The 19,032-nt window shown below is 39.7% G+C and overlaps 1 protein-coding gene across 14 annotated transcripts in view; it reads left to right on the forward strand.

Annotated features, from left to right (window-relative positions):
• Positions 1-19,032, forward strand: part of RAPGEF2 (Rap guanine nucleotide exchange factor 2) — a 336,977-nt gene that overhangs the window by 276,038 nt on the left and 41,907 nt on the right. For all 14 annotated transcript variants that reach the window (XM_040332432.1, XM_040332519.1, XM_040332527.1 and 11 more), the window contains 2 exons: positions 2,738-2,869; positions 16,276-16,453. In XM_040332432.1, the coding sequence (XP_040188366.1) occupies positions 2,738-2,869; positions 16,276-16,453 (310 nt within the window). The remainder of the gene's footprint in view (positions 1-2,737; positions 2,870-16,275; positions 16,454-19,032) is intronic.

Raw genomic sequence — 19,032 nt, forward strand, 5'->3', positions numbered from 1 at the left:
AATAAAACAGCTCGATTTCAACAGGTATCAGACTAGTTATAATGCAAAACATTACTTTTTACTTTATCAGCTACTGTCAGACTTTAATTTAAGAGGAAAATATTTTTGTCTTTACAATCCCTTTAAGCTCCCAATCCTACCAACAGAAATGAATGCACACAAACGAGATTGTATTTCACATGTTTTCTTCTTGACTGTAGTACTCTGTTATATACACTATTTGAAGTATAAACATATTGTTATAGTCCATACATTTTATTGTATGCAGTGTACAGTATTTGCGTACATTACAGTGAGAATATATGCACTCAGAATGTGCGAGGTCACAAGTGTGTAATGAGGAAAAAGTGAAGTTTGTAGGTGGGATGTTCCTTTTTGAAATGGTCAGATTATTCAAGAAATTGCGCAAACCTTGTGATCGCTGCCGGTGTAGTTTTAGTGTCTTACATTATGGTAGGCAGTACTGCCTTTCTATCTGCTCATATCTGTACCCAGGAACTTCATGGTCTTTGTCAGTGCAGCTGTGAGTGAGGTAGGTTGGGAGGTGGGTGTGCTGCAGTCTGATGCAGAGAAGAAAGGGGAGAGGTGATTTAGCATGTTGAATACTACCTAATTATAAGCTTCTGGCACATTTTATAGAGCTTGTCCTTTTCAATATCTGTATTATTATAATAACAGCCTGCTTATGCCTACGGATAAAGAAGCAAACTGGTAATTGCCAGCGATTTAGGTTCTGCTTATCTAAACCACCTTCCTTTTCATTGACATTTTGTTTGTAGTATATGAGTATAGGTTCCCTTCATTATGAATATGGTAAGAATAAAATATTCTGTAAAAAAAATAAAAATAAAACATACCAGTAGATAGAATTTACTCTGTGCTGAAAGGAATACGGCTGATCTAACTTCCATGCAGTACACTATATTAATATTATTATACAGGATTTATATAGCGCCACCAGTTTACACAGCGCTTTACAATATAAAAGGGAGACGATACAGTTATAATACAATAAAATACACGAGGACCCTGCTCAGAAGAGCTTACAATTAATATGCATAGTTTGTTTCCTGTGTATTAGACAGATTCAGATAGTTAAACTAGTTGCATTTAAAAATGCATTTTTTTTTAATTCAGTGAACAAATTACTGCATTAATTTTGTGCATTATATATATATACATACATACATACATACATACATACATACATATACACACACACACACACACACACACACACACAATGTCTATAATTTTGTCATTTTGTTTTGGTTATCTTCGGGGCCACAGCTGTAAACCAGAGATGGTGCTTTGCTATCATGCAGTAGCGTGATGCTCTCCTCTGTCTTGCCATGCTAGAGTTTCATTCCCTGGGGTCACTGCATTTATTGAACGTGTACATTTTCCTGAGTTTGATTCAGTACTTATTGGTTGTTGTGTCTGCATGATTATATTCAGAGGTAGAGACTGATGTGAGAGGTTCAGTGTTTGCTTTTAACTATGGTGGAAATATCTGCATGGCTAAAATACATAACTGAACTATTTGTTGCCTTAGATGTAAGGGTATTTTCATCTCGTCTGGCCAAAATCAGCGGGCGTAGACCGTGATCATGTCTATAGCTAACTGTTGTCTATCTGCAATAATACATTTTTCCTCTCAAATACTATGTTTTCTGCTGAAAATTCAAAATGTGTAATCTAAAAGGAGAATCTTGTGGTTTGAAAAAAATTATTAAAGCAATAGTAAACTACTGGTGATTTTTTTAATTTTTTTTATTATTATTGTAACCTGCAGGGCAAAATATAGTGTGCTAGTATGCATTTCATACTAGCAAATTATGTGAAACTTGCCTTACAATGAAGCCCTTCCACCGGTGACATCTTCACCCAGTCTTCCTTCCGGGTTCATTGACTCCCAGGTGTGTGAGTGGCCGGAGCCACGATGATGTCACTCCTGCGCATGTACGCTGGAAGCAGGATTTTAAGGCTGGGTTCACACCATCGCTGCATGTGACTTCCAGCAGGGTCTGGTGCATCCTGGCTTACTGTTTCAGGTCCGATTTCAGACCAAATTTTTGAAACTGACCAAAAGACACACAGGACTCCTGTGTAGATATGTAAACCGGCTTCATAGAGAGCCAAAGTCTCCTGCTATTGCCTGTAGGAACGGCCTGGTGACGTCACCAGCTGCATGTATAGTAAATATCTCCTAAACACTGCACATTTAGGCGATATTTATCGTTTTTTAGGCTTACCTATAGGTAAAATTCATGTATGGGAGTTTACGCCCACTTTAAGGTTTTAATAATGAAATGCGTAATACAGTTTAGAGATTTTGGTTTGCAGAACCCATATGGTTACGTACAGAACAGGGATGAGCATTGTTTCGTATGTGTCCTATTGGCTTTCAATAATTAACGGGGTTGTGTCACCTATTTAATGTAGCATCTAAATTGTCTTATTACTTCAGGAAATACATCATCAATAATCCAGGTAGGGGAAAACACCATCTGTTGATTCATGCATTCCATTGTTCCAAGGGAAGCTGTGTCAAAATGTATTATTTTCTGTATCATAGCTAGCACAGACAATGCAATTTATTAGCTTTGCGTGATAAATGCCTCAGAAATTTTTTTTTTTTTTTATCATTACATGAGCATACTGTAAGAACATATTGTGTATTGAAATCGGCCAACCTCGACTTGTTTCTGATGTTTGCCATTTTTTTTTCTTTTAGCTACCTGCTGATTTCACCAAACTGCATATCACAGACAGCTTACATCCACAGGTGACCCAAGTGTCCTCCAGTCATTCAGGATGTAGCATCACTAGCGATTCTGGGAGCAGCAGCTTGTCTGATATCTACCAGGTAAGATATGATATTACTTCAGTGGTGTACAGAATTTGTGATGTTTCATTGTGCCCATTAAATGGAATCTGTAAGGGCGACTGTCACCTCACATGTGCCATGTGATCCTGTACGAGTCTGTTGTGCCCAATAGCTGTACCATACTTATTTTACAGCTTTACAGGGTACATCATGGACAGCAACACATTCGTTACAAAGCAGCTGTGGGAATAAATGTGCCCCCCCCCCATTGTACAAGACAGATACCTATGTGAAGTAACATTTTGGATGAGTTTTTCTCTTGTTAATATTACTTTTGCCATTTAATGATGTGCTTAAATGGTTTTATCCAATTCCAAGTTTGATGGCCTGACACAACACTTGAATGAGGATTAAGCCTCATACACTCGATCGGATTTTCCAACAGGAATTATGTGATGGCAGGATGTTGTCAGATAATCCAACCGTTTGTATGCCCCATCGGACAATTGTTGTCGGAATTTCCAACAAGAAATGTGGGATATCATGCTTTAAAAAAAATTCAGACAACAAATGTGTGCTGTCGAGTACAAACACGCATGCTCCGAAGCAATGCTAACCATAAGACAACATTAGCAGACGTTGCCCAAAAGGGTGTCGCTAAAGAGCTGAAAAAAACATGTATTTTCATGTTTGTTGGCCAACAATTATTTTGGCCGTTTGTATGCAATACAAGTTCCTGTACAAAGCCCTTTGGACAAAATTCCGATGCTTTTCACATGGAAAATCCGATCGTGCGTACGAGGCTTTAGACAATTCAGTACTACTGTGGGTGAGGAGGGTGATATTAAGCTCTTCCAGCATTTGGGGAAGTGCTTTTTATATTGGATCTTTTCTCTCTTTGAAATATCCATGTCACATGGATGTCTTTGTCTGCAGATTATGCTCATTGGCTATATTACAAGATACATTGACAGTATCCAGTACAATTGTCACCCTGCACATTATTCCCTACACGCTGTCCTCTGTTTATGGCCACCCTTAGTGCAGGCACAGTACTTGACTGGTAATCCTCATAAAGAAGAAAGGTGATTTAAGCTGTAAATAATCAGAGAATCATTTATATTTTTCCTTTAAACTCCTTAGTGGGACATAAAACTTTGTGTGTGAACTCTGGGCCATATTCTGAGTAAAGTTACGATGGAGTAACTCAGGATACTCCATCGTAACTCCCTTTTTTGACCCGTGTATCTATGCTCCTGATTCTTAGAATCATTTTTGCATAGATACACTTAAGATCCGCCATCTGTAAGTCACTTACACTGGCGGATCTTAAATGCAATGACGCCGGCCGCCGCTAGATGGCATTTACATGAAGGAGTCATTTGCATATGCAAATGATCCTTCTACGCCGATTCACGAACGAGTTCGCGTCGCGTAACAGTCGCTAACGTCGTTTGCGTAAGCGGAAACTTACCCCTGCTATATGAGGGGTAAGTTTCCACAAGTCTCGCGTAGGCCATGTTACGGATGGCGTCGGGTCCCCGTCGTGTTTTTTCGTCGGATACGTCGTTTACGTAAGTCGTTCTTGAATACGACTTTACGTCAATGACGCACACGTCGGCGTCATTGACGTTTTCCGCCGAGAACTGGAGCATGCGCACTGGGCTTTTTGCAGCCCGGCGCATGCCCAGTTCTTTCGCATCGGGGGCGCGCTTCATTTGAATGGAAGACGCCCCCTTGGAGATCCGCCAGGCTACGCCGGGACACTTACACTCCGCTGTCCCAACTTATGGAGCAAGTGGTTGGGGAATACAACACCTGCTCCAGTAAGTTGGGACAGCGGAGTGTAAGTGCCCTAAGCGAAGCAGGCGGATATTTAGAGAGAATATGGCCCTCTGTTCTCAAACATCTACAGTCTACCAAATTGTTAAATATTCTGAAAATAATTTAAAGAGGAAACACACATATCATTTTCCTTTTTGTTTTTGTGTGTAAAGCCAACACTGTATGAAGTCAAACTATATGTGGGGAATTGTTCATTGCTTTTTAAAGGACCTCTCTGGTCCAAGTTGTACAAACAATGAGCTGTGACTTTCAGAGTATACCCTTCTGTGCTTTATGTTGTTCACTGAAATTTTTTTTTTTCATAAAGTTGGAGTCATGGGAAACACTTGGCAGGTGTCAAAGAAATTGCTGTGCATTAGCCAAGGTCCATTAGCTCTCTTGGCTAGGCAAGTGCTGTCATTATCCCACCATTCACGCAGATTTGAGCAAGCCCACCCTCCTCTGCTAATGTTCTTTTCACTCCCCCCCCCCTTTTTTTTGGGGGGGGGGGTAATTTATACCCCATATACAAAAAAAGGAAGATAAAAATGATTGGTCTTTCAGAGCAAAATCTATCTCTGGTGTAACAGTTTTTCTTGTTATAAAGCAGTACCAGATAAATATGCAAAGGAAAAAAAAAACTTAACCTGTCTCCCCCCCCCCCCCCCCTTTTCTTTTTACAACCCCATGTCCCAAAAAGTTAAGATGCTATGTAAAAGCTACATAAAAACAGAATACAATTATTCACAAATCTCATAAACTCGTAAATTGAGAACGTTTACTATTTTAAGGGAGGGGGGGGGGGGTAGGTTTGAAATTGATGGCAGCAACACATCTCCAAAAATTTGGGATAGGACCATGTTTACCACATTGTATTATGTTTTTATGTAGATTTTACACAGTGCCCCAACTTTTTTTGGGATTGCATTACAAGTGAGGAAATGCTGGAACTTCTTGTGTCTCCTTTGGAAAGATTTCCCCTTATTGCTGTCTTGTTGACACAAAAGGAAGTCTGTTGAGTGGGAAGAAAGACAAACATTGTGCAGCTTAAACCCTCCTCATTCTATCAATAAATGTGCACTGTATGTGTTTTGCAAATATTTTGGTAGTGTAAACTGTTCCCGCGTCAGCTTTATATTGCTACAGTTGTACAATTTATTTTGTGGCACTAAACAGTGCGGCAATACTGCAGATAATTTATATAGTATATATTGGGAACATACTGTATCTCAATAGTTTAAAGTGATTGTAAAGCTTTTTTTTTTTTAAATAACAAACATGTCATACTTGCCTCCACTGTGCAGCTCGTTTTGCACAGAGTGGCCCCGATCCTCGACTTTTGGGGTCCCCTGGCAGCTCTCGCGGCTCCTACCTGAAACTGTTACTTTTAGGCTCACTTCTTTCAGCTGTCAGTGGGATTTCCCCACTGACAGCTGAAATTGAAAAAAAAAAAACAGGCACTTATCGGTTGTGAAGGAGCAGGGCCACCACATCCTTAACAACGCATAACTCAATCAGCTGTCAGTGGGCTTCCCTTTATGACTGCGGAATTGTAAATAAAGTCCAGGCAATTCGAGCTGTAAAAAGAAAATAAAAACAGCTGGGCAATGTTTATCAACAACATTGCTCAGTCGCTCAAACAAAAAGGTAAAAAAACATTGTTTGTTTTTTTTGTAGTTTTCTGTTTCTTAATCTGTATATTGTAGGGATGAACTTTGATCTTTCGTTGAAGTCAGTTAAAAACAACCTGTCAGTTTTTTTGTTTTTTTATTAAATGTTCCTCTGTTTTAACCCCTTTTTTAACCCACTCTAATCGGCCTTAATTAACTCCTTGTTCTCTTCTCCATTTAATTATTTTTCTGCAGATTTTTTTTTTCTGTTCTATTTTATAAACTTTTATTAAGTAAAACTTTTTTTTGTTTGCTTTGTTCGTAATTTTTTTTTACACCTTTAACATATATTTACACGTTTCACATAAAAAAAAAACACACAAAATTAAAAAAAATAAAGATTTAATTTGTAAATAACGTTTCAATGCTTTGTACCGTTGCTAATAGCTGGAGTATATAAACAAAACGGTTGCAGAAGGTATCGGCACGTACTAAAAAAAAAAAGTATATTTGGCACGCAATGCCATACATTTAATCAGTGTTATATATATAAATATTTATTAAATCCATACATTTAATCTAGAGAGAAAGAGGGATATCTCTATATAATCAACGTGCTTGAGGGAAGTGATAAAAGTATTGTTGTGCCATTAAAGCCTGCCCTCTTTCTGAACTTGAGTTCACTTTATTTAAATGCTGATTCACATCTATTTTAGTCTGACCTTGACAGCATTATCCCTTTGTACAGCCAGGGTGACCAGAGCACTAATAGCTGTTTAGGTTCCTGTACAGATCACATGATTTCCAGACACCCAAGAGGGTAGAGGTATAAAAAGACTATTGGATTTTCAAGGAGAACAATCAGACCAGGGTAATAGATGCAAAGTGGAATTTGTGTGAGTGTTAAGTGCCATGTGTTTCAAATTCTCGTGCAGCTATTAATGTCTGACACATGACTTCCATTGCTGGGATTGTAGTACATGATGCATGCACACTAATTGGACACCAGATTTGTTTTTCAGCAATGACAGATCTCAGTGAATATTTGGCTATAGGACTTTTTTTATACTCCATTTGTAGTTGTGGCAGGATATGATTTCTGATACCATTTATTCATTATTTGTGGGTCTTTTCAGCTCATTTTGTGTTGACAGATGGTATCAGCAAGAGCTGTACAGCACTTGCAGTCTGTGGGCAGCACTGAGATCTGCTTGTAGTTACATTTCTGCTTGCAAACCAGAAACACTTGACAGAGATAGTAAGGTGCCATCATATCTACAGTATGACACTTAGTGCCAGATCAAGATAGACCTGGCAAAACATGGCAGCGTAGCTTTGCTTCAACGGTAAAAATGTCTTCACAGCTGCTTTTACAGAGTTACAAAACCATAGCTTGCTTGTTTTCTTCATTATTAGGTCTGAAGGGACATGATGAAGACCATTCAACAAAAATGTTCTGTGAAATCATGTGTGTGTTTAACATATTTTATACATGTTTATTTACCTGTAAAAGCCTTTCTTGTGTAGACACCCAAGAGCCCTGAGAGGGCTGCTGGGTGCTGCCATTTTGGATGTGATGTCAGTAAATGTTTCCACAAAGCACAGAGAGTAATTTGTCACTGCCAGAATAGGAGAAATCTATGATATGCAAGAATGGAGGGGCTGTGCTAGAGAAATGTACAATTCATGGAGCAGTCAAATTTAAGAAAGTTAAAGGAGAAGTATAGCGAAAGCTTTTTCGGCTATACTTCTCCTATGGATAACAGATTTTCAGCTGACAGCAGGCTGACCTCACAGAGCCGGTCCCGACTCTGAAAAGCTATGATCGGGACCCACCCAGAACTCCTGGACTGCCACCCGGCTCAGCCTCTCAACGATCCACTGAGAGCATGAGCCAGCCCCTTCCACCCACTCCCAAGCCCAGTGCGCCAGTGAAAACAGGGGTGGAGGGGAAAAACTAAGAGATCAGTGGTGTTTGATGGCTCAGTTATCACAACAAAGCCGGTGGGCGACAGATGGAGCATCGATCAATGCTACCTCCACCTAGATGAGTACTTCTCTTTTAAAACCTTCATTGCGAGTCAATAATAAAATATTTGTTAGTAAAGAAAATGCTGTAAGCAGCTATTTAAAATGTTTAATTTTTTTGTGGTTTTATCTGCTGTTTAACCGCTTCCTGCCCGCCCACCGTCAAATGACGGTGGGGTGGTGCGACTCTCGTTTTGGGACGACGTCATATGAAGTCGTCCTAGAAGGCCACTCTTGCGCGCCACGCTGTGTTGCTAGGATCACAACCCTGATCTTTGTAAAGAGCCGCGGCTCTTTAACCATGTAATCGGATGTGTCCAGTCACAGCCCGTCACATGTAAAATGCCGGTAATCGGCTCTCATTGCCTCACACTGACAGAGTGTGCGGCAAGGAGAGCCGGTCAGCGACATCTCCTCGCAGGGGACATCCAGACATGTAATCAGGGCACTGATCATCAGTACCCTGATTACAGTTCAGCACCATCAGTGCCCACAATTGCCACCAGTCAGTGCCGCCAATCATTGCTGCCCATTAGCGTCACATAGTGGCACCTATCGGTGCCCTTAAGTGCAGCATATTGGTTCCTCCTCATCAGTGTCACCTCATCAGTGCCGATCAGTGAAGGAGAAAAATTACTTATTTATAAAATTTACTGACAAACTAATTTATTTTTATTTTTTTTTTCTAAATTTTCAGTCTTTTTTTAGTAGTATATAAAAAGCCCAGCAGTGAATAAATACCACCAAAAGAAAGCTCTATTTATGTGAAAAAAAATGCTAAAAATGTCATATGGGTACAGTGTTACATGACAGCGCTAATTGTCATTCAAAGTGTGACAGCGCTCAAAGCTGAAAATTGGCCTGGGCAGAAAGGGGGGGGGAAGTGCCCTGGTTAAGTTTGTGATATGATCACATTAAAGTAAAGTTGTACTAAGGAGAATTCTAAAGATCTGCCCCTATTTTTTCAGTATGTCCTTAAAGGGGTTCACTTACTGTTTCCTTTGTTTTCCCTTCTAAGGCCCCGTACACACGACCGAGTTTCTCGGCAGAATTCAGCCAGAAACTCGATCGGAGCTGTATTCTACCGAGAAACTCGGTCGTGTGTACACTTTTCAGCGAGAAAGCCGACGAGGAACTCGTCGGGCCAAATAGAGAACATGTTCTCTATTTCCTCGTTGTTCAATGAGGAAAGTCGGCCAGCCGAGATCCTCGGCGGCCTTAACACTGAACTCGACGAGGAACTCGATGTGTTTGGCACGTTGAGTTCCTCGGACGTGTGTACAGGGCCTCAATGTTTTTTTTCTTTGTCTGAATTTCTCACTTCCTGTTTCTCCTCAGTAAGCTTGCCCCATCACCCAAGCCCTTCTGGCTGGGGGTTAGTCAGCGTGCTCACCCCCTCCCTTGGGACTACATCCCTGCGGGGAGACTCTGGGGGCAAGCTTACAAAGAAGGAACAGGAAGTGAGAAAACAAAGAAAAAAAACATTTAGAAGGGAAATTGAAGAAAAGGTAAGTGAACCAACAATGCACTAGCTTAGAGGAACCTATTTAAAAAATAAAAAACAAACCTTTACAACCCCTTTAATCTATCCTGAGAATGCTATAATAAATGTGGTAGTTTTAGGTATGGGACCTAGATGAACCTAGCCACACGCTGGCTGAATTTCAGAATACTGGCATTGGTATAAGATTAGAGTGGTGCGAAAAAAGATAGTAATAGGTGGGTTTTAATGTTAGCAATACAGTGTCGCTCTTATAGGCTCATTTGAAAGAATATTTTGAGAAGTACTCACAGGAAAACACACATCACCAATAAAAAGGAACATAAAAACAGCTGCTTGACCATGTCTGCATGTTATATAGGGCTATATTCAATTACACGGTATAGAGGTGTTCATTATTCTACTACACAGCTAAACTAGTTGAGCTTGTAAAATATTTGCAAAACCCTGGTTGAGCCTCATCTCGAGTATGCCGTCCAGTTCTGGCCACCAATCCTCAGGAACAATGTGCTTGAACTGGAGAGAGTCCAAAGAAGGGAAAGAAAGCCAATAAGGGGGTTGAAGTTATAAGGTACAACTGCTAACATTAAACTTCTCCCCTGGAGAAGAGGTGCTTAAGGGGGAATATGATTGTGATCTACAAATCCTTGAATGGCGATTCTAGCATTAGGAGGAAACTTTGTAATCTTAGGTCTCCAACGAAGACGCACGTCGCCCAGAATGAATGTCAAACCCAGTCAATGTCAAACTCTTTTTTTTTACTGTTGGAGCCATGAGGATGTGAAACTCCCTTCCACAGTTGGTGGTGTGTCAGCAGAGAGTGCAGATGAGTTCAAAAAACCTTTTAGATGTTTCTTGACAAACACGGCATACAAGGATATTGAAAACAGTGCAACTCAGGCTGAACTGGATGGACGGATATCTTTATTTAACCCTACTAACTATATAACTCTGTAATATTTGGGGGAATGGGGAGTCTGTTAGGAAAGTAACCTCCAATTTTGATGTTGTGTAATACAGTTGAAGTGTACATGTATATATATATATATATTTTTTTTTATTTCATCTATACAAAAGTGAAACCCTAAAAAAACGACTACGCTACAAAATAAGCTGTTAATTAAAAAATGATTTGTGCCTTATTTTGGCAGTGGTAGTTTAATAGGCATTTTAATTTGTATTAATCACCATTTAAAGGCTTGTTTATGATTAAGAAAGCAAAAACATTTGATTAAAACGTATTAGCATGTTTTAGTAAGCTACCCTCATGCATATTCAATGCAATAGAAATGAGCCAGAATAATGTGAATTCTCACTAAGTATTGTAGCATGGCTGTCATGGTAAGAACAAGGCCCCCTAATTAGACAGCTAGCAATTTAAAAGAAAAGATGGTCCCCTCTTGCCTAATCAGCATCTTGGTGAGATAACTAAACCTGTGGAAAGGGTTTTCTCTGTTGTGTGATTTTTTTTTTTTTTTTTTTTTACATTTTGTCATCAGGACGTAGCATTAACACAATTGTATTTTTGAAATGTGCGTATTTATAAAGGTAAAATGACGCAGCCAACACTATTCACTGCTGCCTCTTTTTTTCCTTTTATTTGAATAAATCATGAAACGGCATCTTCAGATGGCTCTCAGCATTGATCTCATAACAGACCTCTTTAAATATTAATTTTACTCCTGAATTTTGTATGTCAATCATTTTGCATGGAAGAAACACTCATTACGGGAGAGACAGACTTATCTGGTTAAATGAATGAGACAAAACAATCATTCGTAGAACTTCCGTTGAGACCCATGTGTGCTTTTTGCATTGGCTTCCTTTGTCTTTGTATACTGTTGGAAAATAATATAGGTAGACTGCCAGCAGATCTGTTGTTTCTTCGGCATTTAACCTTGGTGCAGTTTGTATACAAATCTATTAATGTGGTGACTGGTATCTTTAGAGCCCACATTTAAAAAAACAAACAGGTAACCTATCGGCATGGGGCAGAAGGAGCTTCAACAATAAACCTGTTCTATGTAAACTTGTAACAGAGAGATCTAGCGAGGCCTTTTCACATTAACATATTGAAAACTGGAGGTCAGCATCTTCAATCCTCCTTCTCGTACCGCTGGTCCGGCTCTTCTTTAGAATAGTTGGGCATTACGCTGACCTCTCTTACTCCTCCCTGTTTTCCACAAACTACTATCCCGTTACCCTCCATCATGGCGCTCATGACATCTTGGCAGTTCCCCACCTTGTCTTGGATTGGCCGCATCTATGTCGTCAAGATGACGGTCCTCCCAAAGATCTTATACTTTTTTCCTTATACTTACAGTCCGGATTCCTGCGTTCTTGTGTCTCCCCAGAAAAGGATTCTCTTCTTTATCTGGGCCAACAAGCATCCCAGGGTTTCCCGCTTTACCCTGTATGCCCACAGATTGAGAGGTGGGTTTGGAGTCCCAAATATTGCTAAGTACTGTCAAGCTGCACAAATCTCTCAGCTTACAATGCTCCAGGCTACCTCTGATATACCATTCTGTCTTCTTCTGGAAATCCCCAATTGTGCACCGGTCCCTATATCCGCTCTCTTATGGCTCCCTCCTAAAATGCGTCCCCCCTCACTCAGCCCCTTGATGGCCCATAGCTCTAAACTCCTGGGACACGATTCAGTACTCCGGTGGGCTTATATCCCCGCTCCTCCCTCTCCTTAATAATCCCCTGTTTCCCCCCGGCTTAGAGCAACCTCATATTTTTGCCTGGTGGCCAGCCCATGGTCCGACATTTTGTCATCCAAATTTTGGAACAGGACCATGTTTATCACAGTGTAGCACCCCCTCTTATTTTAATAACACTTTGTAAATGTCTGGGAACTGAGTCCAGTTGCTGGAATTTTGGGAGAGGAATGTTGTCCCATTCTTATCTAAGCATATACAGCTTTTAAATTCCAGATACATCTTTCAGCACTGATGGTGGCTTTCCAGATGTGCCAGCTGCCCATTCCATACACACTAATGCACCCCCATACCATCAGAGGGGCAGGCTTTGGAAATGAGCGCTGATAAGCCGGAAGGTCCCTTTCTCTTTAGTCCGCAGGACATGGAGGCCATGGTTGCCAAAAAGAATGTGACATTTTAAATGAGCTTTGGTCCAGAGAAGACTGCAGCGTTTCTGGACCATGTACAGATGGTGTCTTCTTTGCATGATAGAGCTTTAACTTTTGGATGGCATGGTGAACAATGTTTACAAGCAGTTATTATTGGAAGTATTCCTGAGCCCATGCCTGTTTTTAATGCAGTGTCGTGTCGCCTGATGGCCTAAAAATTACGGTCATCCAGTATTGCGTTTCGGCCTTGGACAATTGCGCAAAGAGATTTCTCCAGAATCTTTTGAGATCGTGTATTGTAGGTGGTGATATATGTCTTAGCAATTTTATTTTGGGGAACATTATTCTGAAATTGTTCGACAATTTTTTGTTCGACAATTTTTTGATGCAGCTTTTCACAGGTTGGCGAACCTCTGCCCGTCTTCTGAGACACTGGGTATAAAAAGGGCATTTTAGAGAGTCAATCATTTACCTTGCCTGTTGGCCATGAACCTAATTTGTTGCATAATGTTCTTTTATCTGTTCTTTGTTAATACCACTTACTTTGCAAGCTTTTTCTTACTCTTTCCCAGCTTTTTCTTACTCTGTCCCAACTTTTTCCAGATATGTTGCTGCCATTAATTTAAAAATGACCTTATTTTTTTTTATTAAAATGGTCTTTCCTTTTTTTTTCATGTTATTATGAATAAAATATGGGATTATGATATTTGCAAATTTTGCAATTGGGGGCAGAAATCAGATGTGAAACAGTGAATGGAGACGCACCGGACTCCTGCTGTGAGACGCTGCGTGAACCCAGCCTGTAGTAGCAACTTTACAATTATATTTTGCTTGTGATTTTGTCATCTTTTGGCTGGCCACCTGATTAGGATAGACGTCACAAAGACACACGTTGTCTTGCCTAGAATACGTTTTTGGCTTGTGTAGGAGCACCTGAGGACAAACCTGAATAATACATTTCTGTAGTGAACGCTGTATGTTTAGCTGCAGCATTGATTCTGGAGTGAGATCACGTGCTGCCATAAAACAATTATTGTGTGATGGACTGTGTTGTTGCAAATGCAGGGGAGAACCCACAAGGGATTGCTGTATTTAGAGTAAGATGAATGATGGAAGCACTCATTTGCCTTTATTTAAGGTTTGTCAATAGCAAATACCAGCAACATTCAGTAAAGTAAATAAATGAAAACATTATTACTAGAGGCTTGTGCACTTAAGATGGATGTCTGCATTCTACAGACACATTAACAGCAGTAAACTGGATTTGAGTGTCTAAGTAGAGAATTGGATGTCGCTCTGCTCTGACATGACTTCATCTTGGGAAATGTAGTCACTAAATGCTGAATCAGGCTGAGGAAGTGTGCGCCCACCCAGTTCTGACAAAAGCATTAAAAAGGCTGCAGGACTGAATTTTATGGCAGCTTTTATTTCCCCACGCAGACGTGTCTACTTCCAATTTTTTTATCTCACCTTTGGCATTCTGTTTCCTGAAGTTCTGCTGCCTGTGGCTACCTAGCAGCATTTGATAGCAGCTGCTTATTCACCGTGGCAGCTAGGGAACACTGCATTAGTGCAGACAAATTGAATGTTGGTTCATTATGTCCTCAGCGGGAGTATTGTCACACTCATCTGTTTTCTAGAATATTCTTATTAGTCATCCGTGATTCATTAACTGTTTCACGGCTGACACGACTGCGCCATAATCTAGTGACGTGCGCTACCTAGTCTTGTTGGCCACAGAAGGTCACTTATTATGGAAGTGAATGTCAGTCATTCAGTCGCACTGATGCACTACATCTGAATCCATGTCGGACAGTTTGGGTTTCCACAAATTATTTTTTATTGGCTCCGGCAACTCTTTAATTCCATTTTTTTCCCCTAAAGGTTTCTTTTTTTAAAGCCTACAGCTATAAGAAAATTGAGCAGGTTTTGGAAAGATATGTGCTATTGGGATAAAAGTTTAGTAACTAAATTTAGGTAGCGCTGATGGAATTAGAAATGTCTGGAAGCGGATTCTACACATTACATGCATTAACAGTCGTGCCCCATAAAAATCAGGTTTTATTTTCACGGAGCATACGTTTTAAGGAATTTTGGGGAATTGACTAAGCGGTCATATGCATTGCATACTGCCAATCTTACCCCATTCCTGAATTAATAAACTGCATTGTTCCGGACTGTTTCCTGCCTTCACTGTATGTAGTCAAGGCATTTGTTTTTCAAAAGACCCTCTTTTGTGGGGGGGGGGGGGGGGTTTCCATGTTCACTGTCTATTCTTTGCTGTCGCCAGTATACAAATTAGAACTCTTAACGGTTGCCTTTAAATGGCTTTTCATGTTATCCGTAGGCAACATAGCAGCATGGGATCAGAAGGAAGAGCTGCCTTATGTGCTTATAATATAGCTATGGAAAATGTTCTTCAGGCTAGAAGCTGTGCAGGGAATAATGACAGCACTGTGATAATACTAGCCTTATGCAACACATCCACAAATGTCGAAGTGAAATTGCAGAGTGTTGCATTTTCCTGTAATCACCAGTGACCTTTTAAAATAGGTTTAATACAGTAACATGTTCTGTGTTTTTGAAAAATAATGTCTGCATGATTCCGTCAAGATTTTCTGAAAATTTTAGATTTTTATTTTTTTAAAAGCAATTATTTTTACCAGTGGGCTGATAACTAGTGGATATGGTCACAAATGTGTGGTATCTGAGAATAAATTTTCTCCTAGCAATGGGGTACAGAGAATGTCATGTAGACAGTGGCAAAAAAAAGTCTACTAAACGAAGTAATGTACTTGATGTTTTTTTTTTTTTTTTTTAATGCATGGGGAAATGGAACTTTGTAGTATTCCCAGTTGTGGAGCAGTCAATTAATGAGCAGAATCTTTGAAAATGTCAAGTATCACAAGGGTTTGAATAAATCTAACATTGAATATCTACTGACTGTGCTATCATTTCTGTGCAAGTGTAGACAGTACAATAAGAAGATTTTATTTTTACAAATCGTATTACAGTGCAGAATAACAATTCTATTTTTGGTCAATCAGATGCTGATCTACAGTTAGAGTACGTTTTTACCCTTTCGTACTGTGGGGTCAATTTATCAATATCCGAACCCTTGATTACCTATTTCTGCAATTAAATCATATAAGGGAAATGGTTGACCTGTATGTGAATTTTGGGGTGCACCATTGAATTTTGGGGTGCACCATTGAGTAATAAACCCCTGAACTTGATCTGGACAGGTGGACTCTTGGCATATGCTCTGGTTAGGATAAAGGCAGTTCTTCACTATCACAAATTTGAATGAATCACGTTCTATTGTGTGTCTAGAAATTGTAAACCGTGGCTTATTACTGTTTAATGTGTATTTATTTTTTATTTTGACAAGGCCACAGAAAGTGAGCCCGGAGATATGGACCTGAGTGGACTGCCAGAGACTGCTGTAGACTCAGAAGATGACGATGATGAAGAGGATATCGAGAGAGCATCTGATCCCTTAATGAGCCGAGACATTGTTAGAGACTGCCTAGAAAAAGATCCCATTGACCGGACAGATGATGACATTGGTAAGTTGACAAAAAGCCAGATTGCTAGCGGTGAACGGACAGTCCCACCTTTTTAATCCTATTTATTACTGACATAAACACGTCTCTAGTAAAGGTCAGAATCTAGCAATCAATCACTGGCCTAAACCACAATAGAAGAAGAATGTGATGAAACAAGCTCCATCAATATTCTTGTACATAGAATGTACCATGCATTCGCCTTGTAACCTGTCTGAGCCTTTGTGATGGCCAGTAATCCCTGGGCTAAAGTCCTTGCTAGTAGGCCTTATCTCTGCTGTTCCACATGTTTTTTGAATGTGCTCTCACCAGTGCACACGGTGTACTTTACATGGTCGTTGTTTATTCTTCTTTTGGGGTGATTCATCAGTTCTAAAAATGCTTTGCCTGTAATAGATCAATTTTGTATTTTTTTCAGTGTGAATTTCCAGCAGTGATATTTGGCCCCCACCCCAAACATCTTTGCTGCAAGTGTTCATCACATCATAAGAGTGTGCTCCGGAGTACACACTAAAGTGGAACTAAACACTCCTAACCTTTACAATTAAGGAAGCGGCCATCTGAGCCTCTGTTTGAGCTGCAGTTCCCATGGTGCTGCACATGTGATCAGTTATGGCATCAGCCATTTGATGGTGTAACAAGTTTGGTGAAGAGCACAAGCACTTGTGAAACCTATCTTTAATGGCATACCTTGAACTTAACAGTTTCAATCGATAGGTTTAGTTCCATTTTGAAAAAATACCTAAAAGTATATTTAGCTTCTTGGCAGGTTTGTAGGAAATTACAATTTATTTACGGTACATTGTAATGATTTTCATACACATTGAGCAGAAATTGGTTTAATTTGCTTACCCTTACAAGAGCCCTATACATCCCTAGTTTGTAATGTTCTCATTTGGATTTAATGAATGACCTGAAGAGCAGTATTCACTGAACAGTGCAGTAGTTTAATATTGTACAGGGCACATGTTCACCTGCACTGACATCTTTTGTATCTCTTAATTTCATTCCTGTAACCATGGCAAAGCTCACCAGACAAAGCAGTTTCGCCATTCGTCTAGTTATTAAAAACAGTCTTTATTTACACCTCAATGCTATTGCTGAACCAATTTGCAGCTTCCTACCTAAAATCTTATATATAACTTAAAAGTTCATGTAACAGTCCAACCTTGCTGCTTTAACTCTGAGAGTCAGATTTCATTTTGAGAATCTTTATGACAACTCGCATGGAGATAAAAAATATGTAAAGACCAAATAAATCCTCTTAATTTATTACAGTCAATCTATATGCACAGTAATACAGAGCTGGTGAGAATTGGGCCGTTGGCAGTCCAACACCACCGCCCCGTGAACACCACTCTAATGTACAGCACACGCTGCCTCTCTTTCTGTGATTAGAGATGGTCATTAGAGCAGTGTTTAGGAACACATACCTGACTGTGGAAATCCTGACTGCATAACAGTAATACGTTTAAGAGGGTTCAGTTGGGCTTTAATTCTCCCATTATTTTCTAGCGTTTATTTTATTTTAATTTTTTTTGTACAGTCCCAAAAGCTTGCATGTGTAATAACATAAACAATTAAGGTTATCACTTAAACGCCAAACTGCAGCTTAGGAATCTGAATTGTTGTATACTTCTTCTCTATATTTGTTGCCAGTTTCAATTGATATTGGTGCCTTAATGAACTAGCTTAAGGATATTGCAGAGCTGGAATAGCTGCATGTTCCATTGAATTTTATCATCTCTGATATTGTAAATCATTTTGCATTGCTTTGCAAGATTTTTCCCCCTAATTGTTTATGGTTCACTAAAATCGCAGTTGATTTAAAAATAACGTTCTGAAGATTCCCTTAAATCTGAACTGTAGGATAATTGTGTCTGAATAGAAGAGTCATGCGTATTTGTACTTGAATCTAGGTGTGCTTTGTATATTTCTGACAGTAGATATGGGCTCGGGTTTGTTTGAAATCCCACATGCCTGATCCCGACAGGAAGCTGACACTGCACACAGCTAATCGCAGGCAGATAGACCTTTCCTGGTTCGCAGCTGCACAGATTGGGAAATGTCTCACTGCCTGTGATTAGCTGGCTTCCTGGCAGGTCGGGCACGTGGGATTTCAAATACTTCTGCGCCCATCTCTACTGTGCAGTAATCCAGTGTAAAACCGCTTCCAGAAATAAAGATTGGTCACTGCTGCTCTCTCTCCTTGTGCACGGTGACTGGTCTTTTCTCCTCCCCCCGTGTATTTTTTTGCAGGCAGTCTGTAGTGGTTGGGCCCCTCTCGCCACTCTGCTCTGTGCACAATCTAGGTACAGTACAGTGATAATGTCACTGCTATCTTTACAAGGTAAATATATGGGTTTATAAAGGTAGAAGAATATATTTAAACGAGAATTTTTGTGCCTGGTGTTAAGATTTAATGCAATCTTAGTGTGTATGTATATATATATATATATATATATATATATATATATATATATATATATATATATATATATATATATATATATATATATATATATATGCTATTGATGTTTACCCAGCAGGTTAGAAGGGGATTTTCAAGAAAATGTAGATTT

The sequence above is a fragment of the Rana temporaria genome, chromosome 1, assembly GCF_905171775.1.
Source record: "Rana temporaria chromosome 1, aRanTem1.1, whole genome shotgun sequence".
NCBI lineage: Eukaryota > Metazoa > Chordata > Amphibia > Anura > Ranidae > Rana > Rana temporaria.